At 34.3% G+C, this 23753-nt stretch overlaps 1 protein-coding gene and 3 long non-coding RNA genes across 4 annotated transcripts; 2 read left to right on the plus strand and 2 right to left on the minus strand.

Annotated features, from left to right (window-relative positions):
• Positions 1 to 1752: 1752 nt before the first annotated feature.
• Positions 1753 to 4201, minus strand: LOC306840944. The gene is made up of 3 exons (XR_013781409.1): positions 4113 to 4201; positions 3762 to 3867; positions 1753 to 1869 (listed from the first exon to the last, which is right to left on the minus strand). It is a non-coding gene; the product is annotated as an uncharacterized lncRNA (long non-coding RNA).
• LOC306840946 lies at positions 3768 to 11269 on the plus strand. Its single transcript, XR_013781411.1, has 2 exons — positions 3768 to 3824; positions 11111 to 11269. It is a non-coding gene; the product is annotated as an uncharacterized lncRNA (long non-coding RNA).
• LOC306840945 lies at positions 7502 to 8390 on the minus strand. Its single transcript, XR_013781410.1, has 3 exons — positions 8345 to 8390; positions 8209 to 8244; positions 7502 to 7556 (listed from the first exon to the last, which is right to left on the minus strand). It is a non-coding gene; the product is annotated as an uncharacterized lncRNA (long non-coding RNA).
• Positions 11270 to 14315: 3046 nt separating the features above from the next.
• Positions 14316 to 18823, plus strand: LOC306840887 (delayed-rectifier potassium channel regulatory subunit KCNS3-like). Its single transcript, XM_079370471.1, has 2 exons — positions 14316 to 14625; positions 16838 to 18823. Exon 2 carries the CDS (start codon positions 16891 to 16893, stop codon positions 18178 to 18180), a length of 1290 nt encoding a protein of 429 aa, XP_079226597.1. The 5' UTR covers positions 14316 to 14625; positions 16838 to 16890; the 3' UTR covers positions 18181 to 18823.
• Positions 18824 to 23753: the final 4930 nt, after the last annotated feature.

A 23753-nucleotide genomic window follows, 5' to 3' on the forward strand; every position in this document is an offset into this window, starting at 1 on the left:
TAGGTCGACTGCACCTGCTGAGGTCCTTTGGAGTGTGCAGGAATCTGTTACGCAGTGGTCTGCTGGGGAGGTGGAAGCAGTGACAGAGACAGGAAAAGACTGAACGGACTGGTCAGGAGGGCCGGTTCTGTCCTGGACTGTCCTCTGGACTCTGTAGAGGAGGTGGCTGAGAAGAGGATGTTAGTGAAGCTGACATCCATCATGGACAATCCCTCTCACCCCCTACATGACACTGTGGGGGCTTCAGCAGCAAAAAATAAAAAGAAGGCGTACATGCCTATGTTGAAAAGTAGAAAAAACGGCATACATACCTATGTCGTAAAAAAGGAAAAAACACAGCATACACACCCATGTCCAAAAAAACCCGTCATACATACCTATGTCGAAAAATGAAACAAAAAAAACATGCATACTTACGTCGACAAAATGAAAAAAAACGGCATACATACCTCTGGTGTAAAATCGGAAAAAACGACATACAAACCTATGATAGATAGATAGATAGATAGATAGATACTTTATTGATCCCGAGGGAAATTCAAGCCGAATGTCGAAAAAATGAAAAAAAGGACATGCATAACTATATCGACAAACGAAAAAAACGACATGCATAACTACGTCCTAAAATAAAAAAAAGGACGACATGCATACCTATGTCGTAAAAATTGAAAAAACAAAGGCATACATACCTATGGAGAAAAATAGGAAAAAAAGACATGGATACCTATGTCGAAAAAATTTAAAAAAAGACATATATGTCGAAAAACGAAAAAAAACGACATGCATACATATGTCGAAAAAATTTAAAAAACAGCATCCATACCTATTTCGAAGAAAACCCGACATATATACCTATGTCAAAAAATGATAAAACAGCATACATACCCATGTCGAAAAAATTAAAAAAGGCATACATACCTATGTCGAAAAAATAAAATAACAACATGCATACCTATGTCGAAAAAAAACAAAAAAACATACATACCTATGTCGAAAAAATGAAAAAAAAAAGACATGCATACCTACGTCAAAAAAATGAAAAGAAATATACATACATACCTATGTCGAAAAATGACATGCATAACTATGTCAAAAAAAACTGAACAAAACAGCATACATACCCATGTTGAAAAAATTAAAAAACAGCATATATACCCATGTCAAAAAAAGGAAAAAAACAACATACAAACCTATGTCGTGAAATTGGAAAAAACGACATGCATACCCATGTCGAAAAATGAGAAAAAAAGACGTACATACCTATGTCGAAAAATGAGGAAAACACGAGATATATACCTATGTCGAAAAATTAAAAAAAAACTACATACATATCCATGTCGAAAAATGGAAAAAACAACATACATACCTGTCGAAAAAATGAAAAAAATGACAAACATGCCTATGTGGAAAAAATTTGAAAAACAACATACACACCTTTGTCGAAAAAATGAAAAAAACGACTTGCATACCTATGTCGAAAAAATGAGAAAAAACGACATACATACCCATGTTAAAAAATGAGAAAAAACGACATACAAACCCCTGTTGAAAAACGAGAAAAATGAAAAATGAGAAAAAACGACATAGATACTTATGTCGAAAAATGAGAAAAAGGACAGACATACCTATGTCGAAAAATTGAAAAAAATGACATTGATACCTATGTTGACAAATGGTAAAAAACGACATACATTCCTTTGTCGAAAAATGAAAACAAACAACATACATACCTGTCGAAAAAATTTTAAAAAACGACATAGATACCCATGTTGAAAAAATGAAAAAAACGACATACATACCCGTGTCGAAAATTGAGAAAAAACAACGGACATATCTATGTCGAAAAAATGAAAAAAACAACATACATACCTATGTCGAAAAATGAGAAAAAACGACATACATTCCCATTATGAAAAATGAGAAAAAACTACATACATACCCATGTCGAAAAATGAAAAAAACGACATACATACTTGTGTCGGAAAATGAGAAAAAAAAACGGACATATCTATGTCGAAAAATAAGAAAAAACGATATATAGACCTATGTCAAAAAATGAGAAAAAAACGACGTACATACCTATGTCGAAAAAATAAAAAAACAGCATACATACCTATGTCGAAAAAATAAAAAAACAGCATACATACCTATGTCGTGAAATTAGAAAAAACGACATGCAAACCTATGTTAAAAAAGTGAAAAAAAGGACATACAAACCTATGTCGAAAAATGTAAAAAAATGACATACATACCCATGTCGAAAAATGAAAAAAAAGACGTACATACCTATTTTAAGAAAATGAAAAAAACAACATACATACCAATGTCGAAAAACTGAAAAAATTACATACATACCTGTCGAAAAATGAGAAAAAACTACATACATACCTATGTCGAAAAAATGCAAAAAAAAGACATACATACCTATGTCGAAAAATGAACAAAATTACATACATACCTATGTCGAAAAATGAGAAAAAACGACATACATACCCATGTCGAAAAATGAGAAAAAATGACATACATACCCATGTCGAAAAATAAAAAAAAGACGTACATACCTATGTCGAAAAACATGAAAAAAACGACATACATACCCATGTCGAAAAATGAAAAAAAACAACATACATACTCATGTCGAAAAATGAGAAAAAACGACATACATACCCATGTCGAAAAATGAAAAAAAAGATGAACATACCTATGTTGAAAAATGAAAAAAAACAACATACATACGTATGTCGAAAAATGAAAAAAGCAACATACATACCTGTCGAAAAATGAAAAAAACAACAGACATACCTATGTCAAAAAATGAGAAAAACGACATACATACCTATGTCGAAAAAATGAGAAAAAACGACGTACATACCTATGTCGAAAAAATGAATATAAAAGACATGCATACCTATGTCGAAAAATTAAAAAAATTACATACATACCTATGTCGAAAAATGAGAAAAAACCCACATACATACCCATTATGAAAAATGAGAAAAAACGACATACATACCAATGTCGAAAAATGAAAAAAAACTACATACATAGCCATGTCGAAAAATGAAAAAAAGGATGTACATACCTATGTCGAAAAATGGTAAAAAACGACATACACACCTATGTCGAAAAATTTGAAAAAACTACATACATAGCCATGTCGAAAAATGAAAAAAAAGATGTACATACCTGTGTCAAAAAATGAAAAAAAAGATGAACATACCTATGTTGAAAAATGAAAAATAAACAACATACATACCTATGTCGAAAAATGAAAAAAGCAACATGCATACCTGTCGAAAAATGAAAAAAACAACATACATACCTATGTCAAAAAATGAGAAAAACGACATACATACCTATGTCGAAAAAATGAGAAAAAACGACGTACATACCTATGTCGAAAAAATGAAAAAACAGCATACATACCTATGTCGTGAAATGAGAATAAACGACATGCAAACCTATGTTAAAAAGTGAAAAAAAGGACATACATACCCATGTCGAAAAATGAAAAAAAGACGTACATACCTATGTTAAGAAAATGAAAAAAACAACATACATACCAATGTCGAAAAACTGGAAAAATTACATACATACCTGTCGAAAAATGAGAAAAAACTACATACCTATGTCGAAAAAATGCACAAAACGACATACATACCTATGTCGAAAAAATGAAAAAACAGTGTACATACCTATGTCATGAAATTGGAAAAAAACGACATGCATACCTATGTCGAAAAACTAAAAAAATTACATACCTATGTCGAAAAATGAGAAAAAAAACGACATACATACCTATGTCGAAAAATGAAAAAAAAGATGTACATACCTATGTCGAAAATTGTTAAAAAACGACATACACACCTATGTCGAAAAATTAGAAAAAGCTACATGCATACCCATTTCGAAAAATGAAAAAAAAGATGTACATACCTGTGTCGAAAAATGAAAAAAAACAACATACATACCTATGTCGAACAGCTAGAAAAAACTACATACATACCGATGTCGAAAAATTAGAAAAAACGACATGCATACCCATGTCGAAAAATGAAAAAAAAGATGAACATACCTATGTTGAAAAATGAAAAAAAAACCAACATACATACCTATGTCGAAAAATGAAAAAAGCAACATACATACCTGTCGAAAAATGAAAAAAACAACATACATGCCCATGTCGAAAAATGAAAAAAAAGATGTACATACCTATGTCGAAAAATGAAAAAAAAAAACATACATACCCATGTTGAAAATTTTTTAAAAAACACCATACATACCCATGTCGAAAAATCTACAAAACGACATACATCCCTATGTCGAAAAATGAGAAAAAAACTACATACATACCCATGTCGAAAAATGAAAAAAAAGACGTACATACCTATGTTAAGAAAATGAAAAAAACAACATACATACCAATGTCGAAAAAATGCAAAAAACAACATACATACCTATATCGAAAAATGAACAAAACGACATGCATACCTCTGTCGAAAAATTAAAAAAAATTACATACATACCTATGTCGAAAAATGAGAAAAAACTACATACATACCCATGTTGAAAAATGAAAAAAAATGACATACATACCTATGTCGAAAAATTAGAAAAAACTACATACATACCAATGTCGAAAAACTGAAAAAATTACATACATACCTCTATCGAAAAATGAGAAAAAACGACATACATACCCATTATTAAAAATGAAAAAAAACGACATACATACCTATGTCGAAAAATGAAAAAAAAGACGTACATACCTATGTTAAGAAAAGGAAAAAAACAACATACATACCAATGTTGAAAAACTGAAAAAATTACATACATACCTGTCGAAAAATGAGAAAAAACTACATACATACCTATGTTGAAAAAATGCAAAAAACAACATACATACCTATGTCGAAAAATGAACAAAACGACATACATACCTATGTCGAAAAAATAAAAAAACAGTGTACATACCTATGTCGTGAAATTGGAAAAAAACGACATACATACCAATGTCGAAAAATGTAATAAATTACATACATACCTATGTTGAAAAATGAGAAAAAACGACATACATACCAATGTCGAAAAATGAAAAAATTTCATACATACCTATGTCGAAAAATGAGAAAAAAACAACATACATACCTATGTCGAAAAATGAAAAAAGCAACATGCATACCTGTCGAAAAATGAAAAAAACAACATACATACCAATGTCGAAAAATGTAATAAATTACATACATACCTATGTTGAAAAATGAGAAAAAACGACATACATACCAATGTCGAAAAATGAAAAAATTTCATACATACCTATGTCGAAAAATGAGAAAAAAACAACATACATACCTATGTCGAAAAATGAAAAAAGCAACATGCATACCTGTCGAAAAATGAAAAAAACAACATACATACCAATGTCGAAAAATGTAATAAATTACATACATACCTATGTTGAAAAATGAGAAAAAACGACATACATACCAATGTCGAAAAATGAAAAAATTTCATACATACCTATGTCGAAAAATGAGAAAAAAACAACATACATACCTATGTCGAAAAATGAAAAAAGCAACATGCATACCTGTCGAAAAATGAAAAAAACAACATACATACCTATGTCAAAAAATGAGAAAAACGACATACATACCTATGTCGAAAAAATGAGAAAAAACGACGTACATACCTATGTCGAAAAAATGAAAAAACAGCATACATACCTATGTCGTGAAATGAGAATAAACGACATGCAAACCTATGTTAAAAAGTGAAAAAAAGGACATACAAACCTATGTCGAAAAATGTAAAAAAATGACATACATACCCATGTCGAAAAATGAAAAAAAGACGTACATACCTATGTTAAGAAAATGAAAAAAACAACATACATACCAATGTCGAAAAACTGGAAAAATTACATACATACCTGTCGAAAAATGAGAAAAAACTACATACATACCTATGTTGAAAAAATGCAAAAAACAACATACATACCTATGTCAAAAAATGAACAAAACGACATACATACCTATGTCGAAAAAATTAAAAAAAACAGTGTACATACCTATGTCGTGAAATTGGAAAAAAACGACATACATACCAATGTCGAAAAATGTAATAAATTACATACATACCTATGTTGAAAAATGAGAAAAAACGACATACATACCAATGTCGAAAAATGAAAAAATTTCATACATACCTATGTCGAAAAATGAGAAAAAAACAACATACATACCTATGTCGAAAAATGAAAAAAGCAACATGCATACCTGTCGAAAAATGAAAAAAACAACATACATACCTATGTCAAAAAATGAGAAAAACGACATACATACCTATGTCGAAAAAATGAGAAAAAACGACGTACATACCTATGTCGAAAAAATGAAAAAACAGCATACATACCTATGTCGTGAAATGAGAATAAACGACATGCAAACCTATGTTAAAAAGTGAAAAAAAGGACATACAAACCTATGTCGAAAAATGTAAAAAAATGACATACATACCCATGTCGAAAAATGAAAAAAAGACGTACATACCTATGTTAAGAAAATGAAAAAAACAACATACATACCAATGTCGAAAAACTGGAAAAATTACATACATACCTGTCGAAAAATGAGAAAAAACTACATACATACCTATGTTGAAAAAATGCAAAAAACAACATACATACCTATGTCAAAAAATGAACAAAACGACATACATACCTATGTCGAAAAAATAAAAAAAAACAGTGTACATACCTATGTCGTGAAATTGGAAAAAAACGACATGCATACCTATGTGGAAAAATGTAAAAAATTACATACATACCTATGTTGAAAAATGAGAAAAAACGACATACATACCAATGTCGAAAAATGAGAAAAAAACGACAAACATACCCATTATGAAAAATGAGAAAAAATGACATACATACCCATGTCGAAAAATAAAAAAAAGACGTACATACCTATGTCGAAAAACATAAAAAAAACTACATACATACCCATGTCGAAAAATGAAAAAAAACAACATACATACTCATGTCGAAAAAAATGAAAAAAAACAACATACATACCTATGTCGAAAAATGAGAAAAAACAACGGACATACCTATGTCGAAAAATAAGACAAAACGATATACATACCTATGTCAAAAAATGAAAAAAACAACATACATCCCTATGTCGAAAAATTTTGAAAAACGACATACATACCTATGTCGAAAAATGAGTAAAAACTACATACATAGCCATGTCGAAAAATGAAAAAAAAGATGTACATACCTATGTCGAAAAATGGTAAAAAAGATGAACATACCTATGTTGAAAAATGAAAAATAAACAACATACATACCTATGTCGAAAAATGAAAAAAGCAACATGCATACCTGTCGAAAAATGAAAAAAACAACATACATACCTATGTCAAAAAATGAGAAAAACGACATACATACCTATGTCGAAAAAATGAGAAAAAACGACGTACATACCTGTCGAAAAAATGAAAAAACAGCATACATACCTATGTCGTGAAATGAGAATAAACGACATGCAAACCTATGTTAAAAAGTGAAAAAAAGGACATACAAACCTATGTCGAAAAATGTAAAAAAATGACATACATACCCATGTCGAAAAATGAAAAAAAGACGTACATACCTATGTTAAGAAAATGAAAAAAACAACATACATACCAATGTCGAAAAACTGGAAAAATTACATACATACCTGTCGAAAAATGAGAAAAAACTACATACATACCTATGTCGAAAAAATGCACAAAACGACATACATACCTATGTCGAAAAAATGAAAAAACAGTGTACATACCTATGTCATGAAATTGGAAAAAAACGACATGCATACCTATGTCGAAAAATTAAAAAAATTACATACCTATGTCGAAAAATGAGAAAAAAACGACATACATACCTATGTCGAAAAATGAAAAAAAAGATGTACATACCTATGTCGAAAATTGTTAAAAAACGACATACACACCTATGTCGAAAAATTAGAAAAAGCTACATGCATACCCATTTCGAAAAATGAAAAAAAAGATGTACATACCTGTGTCGAAAAATGAAAAAAAACAACATACATACCTATGTCGAACAGCGAGAAAAAACTACATACACACCTATGTCGAAAAATGAGAAAAAACGACATGCATACCCATGTCGAAAAATGAAAAAAAAGATGAACATACCTATGTTGAAAAATGAAAAAAAACCAACATACATACCTATGTCGAAAAATGAAAAAAGCAACATACATACCTGTCGAAAAATGAAAAAAACAACATACATGCCCATGTCGAAAAATGAAAAAAAAGATGTACATACCTATGTCGAAAAATGAAAAAAAACAACATACATACCCATGTTGAAAATTTTTTAAAAAACACCATACATACCCATGTCGAAAAATCTACAAAACGACATACATCCCTATGTCGAAAAATGAGAAAAAACTACATACATACCCATGTCGAAAAATGAAAAAAAAGACGTACATACCTATGTTAAGAAAATGAAAAAAACAACATACATACCAATGTCGAAAAAATGCAAAAAACAACATACATACCTATATCGAAAAATGAACAAAACGACATACATACCTATGTCGAAAAATTGAAAAAACAGCATACATACCTATGTCATGAAATTGGAAAAAACGACATGCATACCTCTGTCGAAGAATTAAAAAGAAATTACATACATACCTATGTCGAAAAATGAGAAAAAACTACATACATACCCATGTTGAAAAATGAAAAAAAACGACATACATACCTATGTCGAAAAATTAGAAAAAACTACATACATACCTATGTCGAAAAATTAAAAAAATTACATACATACCTATGTCGAAAAATGAGAAAAAACCCACATACATACCCATTATGAAAAATGAGAAAAAACGACATACATACCAATGTCGAAAAATGAAAAAAAGACATACATACCTATGTTAAGAAAATGAAAAAAACGACGTACATACCAATGTCGAAAAACTGAAAAAATTACATACATACCTCTATCGAAAAATGAGAAAAACGACATACATACCTATGTCGAAAAAATGAGAAAAAACGACGTACATACCTATGTCGAAAAAATGAAAATAAAAGACATGCATACCTATGTCGAAAAATTAAAAAAACAACATACATACCTATGTCGAAAAATGAGAAAAAACCCACATACATACCCATTATGAAAAATGAGAAAAAACGACATACATACCAATGTCGAAAAATGAAAAAAAGACATACATACCTATGTTAAGAAAATGAAAAAAACAACGTACATACCAATGTCGAAAAACTGAAAAAATTACATACATACCTCTATCGAAAAACGAGAAAAAAAGACATACATACCCATTATTAAAAATGAAAAAAAACGACATACATACTTATGTCGAAAAAATGAAAAAAAACGACATACATACCTATGTCGAAAAATGAAAAAAAAGACGTACATACCTATGTTAAGAAAAGGAAAAAAACAACATACATACCAATGTCGAAAAACTGAAAAAATTACATACATACCTGTCGAAAAATGAGAAAAAACTACATACATACCTATGTTGAAAAAATGCAAAAAACAACATACATACCTATATCGAAAAATGAACAAAACGACATACATACCTATGTCGAAAAATTGAAAAAAACAGCATACATACCTGTGTCATGAAATTGGAAAAAACGACATGCATACCTCTGTCGAAAAATTAAAAAAAATTACATACATACCTATGTTGTGAAATTGGAAAAAAACGACATACATACCTATGTGGAAAAATGTAAAAAATTACATACATACCTATGTTGAAAAAATAGAAAAAACTACATACATACCTATGTCGAAAAATTAAAAAAATTACATACATACCTATGTCGAAAAATGAGAAAAAACCCACATACATACCCATTATGAAAAATGAGAAAAAACGACATACATACCAATGTCGAAAAATGAAAAAAAGACATACATACCTATGTTAAGAAAATGAAAAAAACGACGTACATACCAATGTCGAAAAACTGAAAAAATTACATACATACCTCTATCGAAAAATGAGAAAAAACGACATACATACCCATTATTAAAAATGAAAAAAAACGACATACATACCTATGTCGAAAAATGAAAAAAAAGACGTACATACCTATGTTAAGAAAAGGAAAAAAACAACATACATACCAATGTCGAAAAACTGAAAAAATTACATACATACCTGTCGAAAAATGAGAAAAAACTACATACATACCTATGTTGAAAAAATGCAAAAAACAACATACATACCTATGTCGAAAAATGAACAAAACGACATACATACCTATGTCGAAAAAATAAAAAAACAGTGTACATACCTATGTCGTGAAATTGGAAAAAAACGACATACATACCAATGTCGAAAAATGAAAAAATTACATACATACCTATGTCGAAAAATGAGAAAAAAACGACATACATACCCATGTCGAAAAATAAAAAAAAAGACGTACATACCTATGTCGAAAAACATGAAAAAAACTACATACATACCCATGTCGAAAAATGAAAAAAAACAACATACATACTCATGTCGAAAAAAATGAAAAAAAACAACATACATACCTATGTCGAAAAATGAGAAAAAACAACGGACATACCTATGTCGAAAAATAAGACAAAACGATATACATACCTATGTCAAAAAATGAAAAAAACAACATACGTACACATGCCGAAAATTTAACAAAACGACATTCATCCCTATGTCGAAAAATGAGAAAAAACAACACACATCCCTATGTCGAAAAATTTTGAAAAACGACATACATACCTATGTCGAAAAATGAGTAAAAACTACATACATAGCCATGTCGAAAAATGAAAAAAAGGATGTACATACCTATGTCGAAAAATGGTAAAAAACGACATACACACCTATGTCGAAAAATTTGAAAAAACTACATACATACCCATGTCGAAAAATGAAAAAAAAGATGTACATACCTGTGTCGAAAAATGAAAAAAAGATGAACATACCTATGTTGAAAAATGAAAAAAAAACAACATACATACCTATGTCGAAAAATGAAAAAAAAGATGAACATACCCATGTCGAAAAATGGTAAAAAACGACATACATTCCTATGTCGAAAAACGAAAAAAATTGACATGCATATCTATGTCCAAAAAATGAAAAAACAGCATACATACCTATGTCGTGAAATTGGAAAAAACAACATACATACCTATGTAGAATATTGAAAATAACGACATGCATACCTGTCGAAAAAATGAAAAAAAACAGCTTAAAATTAAAAAAACGGCTTGCATACCTGTGTCTAAAAATTGGAAAAAACCAACACGCATACCCATGTCGAAAAATTAAAAAACAAAAAAAACGACATGCATACCTATGTCTAGTTATGGGCAAATGAAGCCCCATGAATCACCGAGGCTTTCCAGCCAGTTGCTTCACCAAAAGGTTCACTATACTACTACTAGGCCTTAATGAAACAATGAATACTGCCATCTAGTGGACAAATTAACATTACAGTCAATGCCATGGTAACGTGACTTTACCTGAAAGGTATGATTTTATATAGTATGATCATTTGTAAGTACATGGACAGCATGACAGACATGGAGCTCTGTTCTTAATTAAAAACTTTTTTTTTTTTCATGATACATTGAAACAGTTACACATATTTCACTTAAACATGTTGTCTTTAAGAATGAGTAACACTGCTGTCAAACTGTGGCTCCCCAGTGAGGTCTTTACGTCAAATAGTCTAGTTTATGTGACTAAAGAAGGTGCACATACTAAATACAGGAGTGACATTTACAAACAGAATAACTCACACGCACACACTCTCTCTCTCTCTCTCTCTCTCTCTCTCTCTCTCTCTCTCTCTATCACACACACACACACACACACACACACACACACAATGTTACACTCACAAACAAGTGTAAAAGGAAAGATATATAATATCTCACGTCAAAGCCCTACAATGAGGGGAAATAATCTACAGTACTCCTACTGCTCCTACTGTCCCTCTACTGCTGCTCTTATTCTGAAAAACGCTCTCCAACTCGCACTAACACTTCTCCCATGACAAGCGCTGATGACACCCATGTCCCGCGAGGTTTGAAGCGTTTTAAGGGGAAGCGATACAGTGAACGAACCAATCACGTGATCTGTCCAAACCGAGGTCATCGGTTACGTCATTTTTCGGAAGCGATACAGGCCTCGTAGCGCGGCTTCATTTGACACGCCCACTTTTACTTGACACAATGCTCAATGCCTCAGTTCATTTATCCCATCACTAATGAAATCACACTTCAATGCTGCACTGCGATAGACTGCAATCGAACTCATTGTCAGTTTTACCTCCACTTAAGTGCATCATGGCATGCTCCCTCACTGTCTTTAAAGATTTTAAGAAAAAAGTTGTATCACACTGCAGAAAGTTTTAAAAGTAAGTTACAGACTTTTGAAGTAAACATAAAATACGACATCTACTTGTCTCTTTGAAAGTAGTTTAAATATATTTGTTTTAATTTTACCTGAATCTAATCCCTGCTGACATGTCAGCATGCCAATAAACGTACCCCACCTTTGCCTTTTTAAAGTGCTGTTGTTGTTGTTGTCTGCAGCTGTCTCTAAAAGGCCTACAAGGTAACAACACTGCAAGTTTAAATGTTCCCACTCATTGGTCCAGCCCAGCTTCAGGCCACCCAACACACTTTCACTTCCCAGATACAGCAATGAAAAAAACGTCTGAACTCTGACCACATGTGGCCGCTAACAAAAAAAGTCTCATTCATGTCGACTGCCTGACCACCGACGGGTCTATTCTGGCCATGTGTTAGACCAGACAAGGCTCTGCTCTGGTTCCAGATGTCAGCCTTAACAAACCACTTCCTTGCATGTCTGGCCCAGATAAAAAATGTCTCAGCAGCAGTATTATGACAAAATCTGAATCGACTTCTGTCAACAATTCAAACACTTAATTTATAAAGTACATTAAAATCAGCCCATCTGCAAATAATGTGACATGAACCAATGTAGCTGATGTTTATCTGTTGTGTTTTATCAATTTAATGTTGACATCTCGTACGAGACTACGTTTTTTATTGGACAGAGGATGTCACCTGTTGGGATAAACTCTGATCTGCTGTTGTGGTTGGCACTGTAAAAAAAACAATGGTGTGGACAATCAGCTAACGTGTTCTTTTAAATGTTAATGTCAGCCCTGATTTTCACAGCCGTTTCATCTCTGAATAAAATCCCAACAAAATATCCTCAAACACATGAGAACACTGCGCAAGTGCTTTACCATATAAACAAAATAACAAGAACAAAGAATGAGGCAAACAGAAATAGAAGTGAAGAGACAAGAAAAGAAAAAAGAAAATATTAGTTTTCGTTTAAAAAAAAACAGTTAATAATAAAGACTTCAGAGGGGAAGGCTGGTTTAGTTTCTAGAAGGAGTAAGAGTGTGTTTTGAGATTAATCTTACAGATGTCAGTCATGGGGGAGAATCGGATGAAAGGGGGAGGCGAGTTAAATAGTTTTAGGGCACAGAATAAAAAAGCCTTTTTCCCATAATGCTTGGACCTGGATCTCTGAGGTCAGGTGATCTTAGTTGTCTGGTAGTCTAATGTGGGGACAGGAGTTATGTGCATTTAAGTGCATTATACTGCAGGCCAACAGGATTATTTTAGAATTAATTCTGAAGCAAACAAGCAGCAAGTGTAAGGCTGAAAGAACAGCAGTAATGTGCTCCCTCTCTTTTGACCTTGTGAAAGCTTGTGCTGCTGTGTCTTGCACTGGCTGGAGCTGAGATAAACAGGAATGAGTTGCAGTAATCGAGGCATGACGATATGAACGCATGGAGGAGTTGTTTTTTGGGGGGGTTTTTCTGGTCAGAAGTGCAAATAAATCACTGGAGGAGTGTGTGTGTGTGTGTGTGTGTGTGTGTGTGTGTGTGTGTGTGTGTGTGTGTGTGTGATGTGACTTATTAGTTTGGCCCAATGTGATAGTAAATCTTCACTAGCTCTCCTGCTCACTCTAGAGATCGGATTCAGCATTAAAATAAAATGTGCAGCATTTCAAAGAGTTTGCTGTGATGTATTTATGGAGGTCATTTATAGTCTCTAACTTTAAACATGCTATCATAACATCTTTGAAAAATTATTATTCAAACAGCTTTCTTCTGTAGTTGTTTTGCTCTTTTTCTTCACAAAAGTTCATTATTGGAGTTATAAAAAAAGAGAGAGCCCAGAAAACAGATGCCACAGAATGAAAACAGATGAGAAACAAGAAGAAGCCCACAAGTAAAATGTGAGCACTTAGCCTACAGTAACATTAAATATTAATGGAGATAAATTAGACACACTTTAAATCAGAGCAGGATGCGCCCTACATTACACACCAAAGTTTCAATGAGTTCTGTTTAACAGCTTGTTAGTGGAGGGGATGATGTGTCAGCTGGTGATCAATTGCAAGCTGCGTTCCGCCCTGCGTTACTCTCACAGCACTGCAATTTGCAGCAAGACCTCAGACTGAGCAAAGTGAGTTACATACAGGACATCTGCGCCATGAACAGGTAAGCTCCCAGAATTATTTTCTCGTGTTTGAGGTTGACGCACACATGCATGAACTGGACTTTTTCCCCCTTATGTTGCAGCTGTTGACGTTCATGCGTAAAGTTGTGTGTTCTGCGCCATTTTCGGATAGATTTCTTTATTGCTTAGTGCCTCGCGAAATCTGTTTTTATTCAACTTAAGTTTTCGACTTTTTATATCTCTCGAAGGACACTTACCGAAGAGTCTGAAACACTCGTACTGCGTGTCGAATCTGACCTTGGCTTTCCGTTTCACAGCTATTTGAAACGCTATATCACCGCGCGTAATACAATACTAAGAAGCCAGAGCCCCTCTTACTAGAGCATAGGATTGACAGCAGGTTTAGAGCTGTATATGAGGACAAAGTTAGTTTGTCTGTACAATAATATATCATTATTTAACAAAAAAACATCCAGCATTTGTTCTGTCTCCGCTGACAGGCAACACATTTATTTTAATGAGTCAACCGTTCTTACCTAAGCTTGTGTTCAACTCAACAATGCAACACATCCTGAAGAAATATCTCAAAAACGTCCCTGCCTGACAAAAGAAGAAGAAGGAGGAGGTATCTCTCTAGATAATTTCACTGCAAAATAAAAGGTCGTTTCCCTCAAGTAAAGGATGTAATTTACTTTACGTTTTTTGTGTACATATAGGGATAAGGGCTGCGTTGGAAAAAAAAATGACTTGTGATATTTTCTATATCTTTAATAGAAATCAAACCAGATGAACGCTTTTTATGTCCAAATTAGGCCTTTGTGGTATTAGAAATGTGTACCATGTGTGATTACTTTATTCAATAGTTTAATTAAGTGAAGTAAATAAACATATATTAAATATATATAACTCACAATTTATAGATCTTAATGTTTCATATAATATTTGGGTTTGCAACATGTCCCTCCTGAAATGACAAAGTAGTACTTGGTTTTTTTTACCACTAAATTGGCACCATTAATCTGAGAGTATAGCTGAAATTAAGCTGGAGCTTCATCCAACTGCACCAACATTGTGTTGATTCACAGCCATTATACCTGGGTCTGCATCAAAATGAGCCCATGCTGAGTGAGAAATAATTTACTCTTTTAAACTCCTTTACTTTAAATTAAAACCCACGTTTAATTTATTGCAATAAGGTCAGACTTTTGCTTGGTGTTTATTGCCAAAGTTGATATTGCGAGTCTAATAGAAAGGTAAAGAAGATGTATTTTTATATCTAGTAATATATATAGTACTATTTTTATTGTAGTTTTAGACCCTAAGCCTTAAAAAAAGTTTTCTCATGGCTCAACATCCCTAGAGATAAAATTTGCATTGAGAGAGGATTTATTGTGCACTTGTTGTGGATCAAAATGTAATAAGTAGCTTATCTGAATTTCAGGAAATGTTGTCCATTGAGGGCTGCCTTTGTTTAAAATGTAAGCAAATGAATTTGCTCTTTGGTTTGGACCAGATTTCAAGACTAGAAGTCTTTTACATTTCGCTGTATGGTACTACCTGTTCTGGACCTTCTCAGTGACATTCTGTCTGGCTGAGTCTCCATCACTCAATCTTTTGTACGGCCAGAAAATAATATGCAAATACACTGGTTATTCTGCACTAATGTAGTAGAAACGGTAGAAACTCTTGGTGCTAAATTGAGCCATTGACTAATTTTGCCCCAACAACATTGGCATATTTTACACCATATCTACCAGTTTAACAAAACAGGGTGATATTGTGATGAGTCACTTGGCAGGTAAAAAAAAAAAAAAAAAAGGATAATTCCTGGTTTACTTTCCACATTGCATTTACATTTTTTTTAAACATTTGATCCATTCCAAGACAGACTGAGTAATGTTACTTGTTCCTCTTAAATTTTTTGCCCTCTGATCATTTTAATTCATGCTTACAGAGGTATAGGAGGCTGGTCATTTTATCCACTGGCACTCCTTACCCTTCCATAATTGATAACATATGTAGCTTGTGACACAAGTAAATTATCTATATATATTCCAAAAGGAAATGTGTTATCTGTATATTGTAAGAAAGACTCCATAGGAGGTGATGCTGTTATTCAGTCATTCTTGTACAGGGTGTTACAGAAACCCAGATGCAACTCGATGCATGTCGGCCTCAAAGTAACACTTCAATGTGATCAAATGACAAACAAGAAAGTGTGAGGTGTGCTAATTTCCATGTGTTTGTGTGCAGGCAACAACCCATCTGAAATTTTCTTGAGACACTTAACAACCTCAATATCTATCATGGTGTATGGACAGATCCATCAACCACATGACTCTGATGATTGCTGTATCACCGTTAATGTTGGTGGTTTCATTCAACGAATGGAGCACAATGTTTTAAAACGATTCCCGCAGACTCGCCTGGGTCGTCTTCTCTGCTGCAGCACCAATGAAGCGATCCTGGAGCTCTGCGATGACTTCAGTCCCTCTGACATGGAGTACTACTTTGACCGCAATCCCCGATTTTTCTGCTATGTTCTCAACTTTTACCTTACTGGAAAAATGCACTTGGTGGACGGATTGTGCATAGTCTCATTTTTTCAAGAGATTGAGTATTGGGGGATCAAGGAGCGTCATTTGGACTGCTGTTGCACAAACAAATTCCATGAACTGATGGAGCTGGCTGCAGATAAGTGCTGGGATCAGAGGAGTGATGAAGGCTCGGACTTATCCGTCGAGCCGTTGTCAGATTCAGAGGATGACATTGCACTATTCGAGGGTTCCTGGTGTGCAGATGTTCGCAGGAATATTTGGATTCGACTTGAGAATCCAGGTTATTCAACCTCAGCCAAAGTGTTGGCTGTAGCTTCCCTCAGTGTTGTCATTGTCTCGATTGTTGCCATGTGTGTCCACAGTATGCCAGACATTAATAAAATGGATCCCAACGACAAGAAGATTGAAAACCCTGTGCTTACCTTCTTTGAAACACTCTGTGTTCTCTTCTTCTCTGTGGAGTTTGTTCTTCGTTTAGCCGTAGCACCATCCGCTAAGAAGTTTCTTTGCAACACTCTCAATATCATCGACTTCCTGTCAGTCCTGCCCTTCTACGTCACATTAGCCTGTGATATAATGGAAGAAGGTGAGAACAAAGAACTGGAGAATGTCGGCAAAGTGGTGCAGATCTTGAGGTTGATGCGAGTATTTCGTATCCTGAAACTGGCTCGGCACTCAGCAGGTCTTCGCTCTTTAGGTGCAACGCTGCGACACAGCTCCAACGAACTTGGACAGCTGTTACTGTTCATGTCTGTTGGTATTTCCACATTTTCCGTTCTCATTTACTTTGTGGAAAGAGAATCTAAAGAGTCAGAGCTGCAGACTATCCCCATTGGCTGGTGGTGGGCTACCATTAGCATGACTACGGTGGGCTACGGGGACACCTTTCCTGTCACGCTTGCTGGGAAAATTATAGGAGCGCTGTGCATTATCTGTGGGCTGCTGATTGTGGCTTTACCCATTACTAACATCTTCAACAAGTTCTCTAAGTATTATCAGAGGCAGAAGCACATAGATCTCAAACAGAGCATGAACTGAATTATCTTCATGAGGTACAAGAGTTTTTTGAGGTAGAATTCTGTTTCAAAACTATTAACCAACACTCAACTCATTAAGGTGTTTTAGGAGAAGAACCCTAACCCAACTCATGAGCAGGGTAAATGAAGTAGCTGCACTTAGTATGTGACCTAAATTAAGGCAGGCTGCGTATTCAAAGTCATGAGTAGTCTTGGCACAAATAATGAAATTCAATGAATATGAAAATTATCAACAACCTGTAGGCTACATTTGCTCTCCATCACCAAACAGGAAGCAGCAAACATAGAGGGGACTCCACTTTTTTTGTATCCCAAGTTAAAGTGATGCACAGTTCTATGATATTTGGCTCTAGACCTTAAGCTAGCTTCAGAAAACACTAAATAAATTAGTGAGAGAAAACTGCCTGGCTTTAGTGGATTGTGATAGCTTGTAATGCTACGCCATAATTGCAGTCTTAGGGTGCATTCTGATCTACTTCCACTATCTGCTTTACCTTAACCTAAACATCATGGGGTTAAGGAAAGATGTTTGATGTTAAGATCCTTGTATAACTGTTAATTTTGCAACGCTAACTGACAGCTGGGTCTCGCCTCAAAAATGTTTCACACATTTAAAAACAGTCAGGAAAAGCTATTTCTAAATGTAAATGGCTGATTTTTTTCAACCCAACTTAAGAGATGTTTCCTGCCAGTTCGCACATGAAGTCGAATATTCTGATGAAAAAATGAAAGAGAAATAATTTAAGCAAGCACAGCAGGCTGGTGTGATGCTGCGTCATGCAACGATGAGCACTGTTGTGCATGTACTGAAGCTTCTTCATACTGTTTTCTGATTGCGAGTATGTCTTGTACCACTTGTTCGTTCATTATATTAATCTGTCCATTTACATGTTGCATTGATATAAAGGCAAATTACTGTCATCATCAGCTTCAGACTGTTGCTGAATTTCAGCATTTTATGTCATGTCCTGTGTCCTCCTGCAAATGTCAAAAGGCAAGTCACAAAGATTTCATGGTGGTCTGTTTTTACATTCTCTAGATCATTTCAGAAGTGTAAAAAACAAAATAATTATTGGCAATTACAGTATTTTTTTTTAACTCTGTGAACAAATGAACAAAAGACGTGCAATAACCTATTTATAGGCTCTAAATACATCATGACAGTTTGAGAATTAAAGAATAAATTCAAATACAGTAAATGCATGTTTTGAGCAATTAAAAATGTGTGCTGACGGCAAAGATGACTCTGCATCCTGTGATTTATAACGTCTGATCTCATTTTTATTTCTGCCATGCTGCTACATCTACTTTCTATCCATGCATCTCTTTCTTGTGTCGCTGCGGTAGTACAGTCAAAAAGCCGTTACCAGCTTAATCCATTTAGAGGGTCCTCTGTTTTGTTTGGTCATCATCAGTGTAGTAATTAATAAATCAATGAGCCCAGCTCAACAAAAGTCAATAAAAAAATCCACACAAAGAGCTGAATTCACATTTCGAGTGTTCTTAATGATCTGTAAAAACGTTATAGATCACATTTGTGCTGATACATGTGTGCAACTTTTTAATGGTGCTGTTCTTTAATGCTTTTATTTCACAGTTTGGTTTTTTTAATCAACACCAACACTTGTGTTTTATCTCTTATCTGTTCCTCAGATAATAATCTGCCCATCAATCCTCCAACATCCGAGATGCCCTTCAAAAGATGTCAATACTAGAAAATCTTCCATTCTCAATTCTGCCTGTTTAATATCGCCTTGACAGTACTGCCTGATGAGGTAGTGGTCTTTACATAGATGAGTCTCTCTGTGACAAAAAGCCAAAATCTGTCATGGAATTGTTAAGCACCTCTTGTCCTTAGCCGTGCAACAAACGTCCACATCAGCAGTCAGTGGTTTGGTCACTCGGGTCCCTCCTCCATGTGTCCGGCCCGTTATACTCAAAGTCACAGCACAGCACAGCACTCTAATTTAGTTCATTACTTCACTCCTTATAGAGAAACTCCCTGTCAGCATTACCTATCAGAACTGAAGGACAGCCAGAATGGTTTTTTTTAATAACAGAGGAACACAGAGACAGAGATTTTCGATTTTATTCTAATCTTAAACAGAGGGCGACTAAAAGACTGATAAGTTGTACCAAAAACAAAGAGAGCACTGGAAGCACCTCACATGCAAATAAGAGTCCAGAGGGGTTTGGATGATCGAGCTGCTGCTTTAGTTGGCTTTTAGTTGTTTTTATACATCTTACTACCATTTTGACCGCTACATAAAAGCAAATATAGCTGAATTTTATTTGAAATACTTCAATCCGTTTCCCTCCCACTATTCCCTCATTTTTTATTCTCTGATAGATATCTTTGGAAAGGGATCATTTTATGATTCGACATGACAAAAACACAGTAAGGTCAATAAAGCAATTTTCTATATGATAACATTGAATAGTTTCTTAGTAGATACATTAGGTCTGATGTGGTTCCCTTTTGGTATATTTTGCTGTTTTTACACATGCACAAACCTCATGATTCCTCCAGACTTTTTCAAGCACCCCAGAGAAATACCAGTGTGAAATACAGTCGAGCTGATGAGTGAACACAGCAGGAAATCATCAATAAAAGTCACTGTAGGCAAGCATGCAGATCATCAAGAAAGTTGCTTAATACTCTTTTCTTTTCGTCCATATTTCAGGAGCAGGCTCACCTGAAATCTTCATTTAATCAATCATTTTTATATAGTGCCAATTTGTAACAAAGAGTGTTATTTCCATACACTTCATAAAAAAATATCTTGCTCATTGTTATATTATCTACAAAGACCCAACATTAATCCATCATAAGCTCTAAGAAACGTTTCACAAAGTTTCAATGGCAAGAAAAAAAACTTCTCAGACTGGCAAAGACGTGGCAGTGATGAACTGCCATCTGCTGAAACTGCACCGGGCTTGAAACGTTTTTAAATAGTCACATTTCTTTGCATAATTTACATCTTCACATGGTTTACTTTTAGCAATGTTTGAATTTATTTTGGAAAAAAAAAATCTGGCCATGACAACAGATGAAAGTTAGCCTTTTGGCGAACTCTGCTGTGGTGTGTATGTATATATACATCCTTTTATCTTAAAGTAATAAAAAAATAAACATTTTATACATCTATCTCTCAAACATGGAACTAAAAATATTCAGTGTTTTCTCTAAGTAGGAGGTTAAACGCAGCACTCGTTAAAGCCTCCTCTTGAACACTTTGTGGTTTTAGCTCCACAGTAACATGAGCTACACATATACCTCCATGTTTAATATTTATTAGCCTCGTTTGCGCTTTATTGCTTTGCTAGTTTTACTGAGGGCTAACAAAACTGAAATCAATTTTCCTTTAATTACCCTTGTGGAGGTTATCAGCTATTGTGCTTACTCAGCACATTCACAATGACTCCCAGTGAACGTGACGTGTTCAAATGAAGGGTCAGGTCTTGAAATGTTATTTTCACATTGGAAAGAAAAAGTCTGCACTGTTGTTGAAACATGACCTGAAACAGAGAAGGACCAAAGAAGAATAAAACAAAGACGAAGCTGGTTTAATTCTGATCTGTAATCAGATCACAGAGGGAAATCGATTTAATCCTTACAGACATGTTACTGATAGGATGTGGAAGAGGAATCTGTACGTCCTGATACATTCATGGATTTATTATAATAACCTGTATTCAGAGTGAGCGTGTTACAATTCACCTTCACAAGGGCATCAAATCAAACCAGGATAACAGGTAAAACAGAAACACACAAACATTTTAAAAAGGGAAAATAGACAGCCAAAGGAAACTCAATTTAAATCAGGAAAGGCTCTCACTTAAATAGTTTAAGAAAGATCAGTGACTGAGCTGATCAAATTTCCTCTGGAAGATCAGAGCGTCTCATTCCTGACAACAAAAGCTGTGTCTCCTTTAGTTTTCAGCTTGACTACAGGAACATAAAGAGAAACCTTTTTCAGATCATCAGTAAGCAAAGGTGCTGCTTGTCAACAGGCGAGACAAGGCACCTGCTTAGCTCACAAACTTTAAACCACAGCCCCGATTTATGCACATTGCGCAATGACAGTGGTTACACCACCCCGAGCCTCCCATCTCATAGCACTCACTCCTGCTAAGCGTTGCACGCAGTATTGCAGTAAAAAAACAAAAACGGAAACAGGATTAAGGAGGAAGAAGAGTAAGCATTAGGACAATGGCAGCAGGGTGATACATGCAGCTTGTAGGGCTGCATGTATCACCCTTATTTCTTGCCTAAAGGGCCCCAACAGACTCCAGAATCACCACTGTCTGTAAGAACCAAGAGGAGGCACAATATTCACCTTACCTAATCATATACTGTATGTGATGTAGATGCATTTACACACTTTAGTCTATGAAATGTTCACAGTTATGGCTTTGCAAAGAAAGCTCATTTATTTATAAAGCTTAGATTCAATGATGTCCAGCTGACTCGGCCAGAGCTGCTGTCTCTGCATAATGCTGTGCCTCAAACACAATCATGTTACATTCTTCTTAGATACCAAGATGATTTATTGTCACTGTGCCTCTGGAAGATGGAGAAACACTTCAGAGGGATCGGATTCTCTGCAGGCCCAGGTTGATGAATGATCTGGATTCTTCAGCGAGAAAAAAAAAACCCTATTCATAAACCGACTTTTAAAGATCAAATGTGGATACGCAAGAGGACAGTGTTAGAAAATGAAGCCAATGCTAAATGGCAAAAAATGCTGTTCTTTGAGTATCCACTTGAGTCCCATACACCCCTCTTATTAAAATGTCAAATTTGAAAGCAGAAATAAACCTGTATACAGCAGTGTCCAAAATACAAATTTGGTCTGAAAAGCTCACGTCTTTATCAGCACACACTGTACAAGGGGGGGAACATATTTTATAACTCATCCATTTTGAACATATGAATGATAATAGTTCATCCTAGTTGGGCTTGCAGTTGCGTTTTCAGGAGGTTTAAGGCCCTGCCTCAGCTCCACCTCTTTGACTGTTTCTAGGTTGACACATTATTTCTAATATGGCAATCACCCCATGCTTGTTCCTAAACAAATAAAAACAGTGATGTTTCTGCACACCCCTAATGGACTGGCTTCAAAAGTCCACTTCAGATGCAGATGTGTGACATCATTGTGACTATGTTTGAGTACATAAAGTGTATGGGATTACCAGTGGTCGATATGGGACTTCATATGACTAACTTTGTCCACAGAAGGCACAAAAACCAACATAGAGAGAGTTTTCTTACAGATGCTGTAAATTATTATTTTCTTATTTGATAAAGGCCGTTTAGTGAATTTTCAATGGTTACTTTATCTACAATGTCACAGCAACAATACAGCATCCCAATGCACATTAAACACGTCTAGATTATCAACACTACTGTAAAATTATTGTATTGTTTGACAAATGTGAAAGCTGTAATCTAGTCTTATAACAGCCTCGTTTTTTGTATCAAAATGATCCTAAGCCTGCTTCTAAGTATTGAGTACCTTATCTGATTTTATAATTCATCAATAACATCTGATCAGATAGCTTTAAATCGGA

This window comes from Symphodus melops (assembly GCF_947650265.1).
Source record: "Symphodus melops genome assembly, chromosome: 19".
Taxonomy (NCBI): Eukaryota; Metazoa; Chordata; class Actinopteri; order Labriformes; family Labridae; genus Symphodus; species Symphodus melops.

What these genes read in the sequence shown, in the direction of transcription:
- LOC306840887 (XM_079370471.1), top strand. Translation starts at nt 16,891, where the DNA reads ATGGTGTATGGACAGATCCATCAACCACATGACTCTGATGATTGCTGT.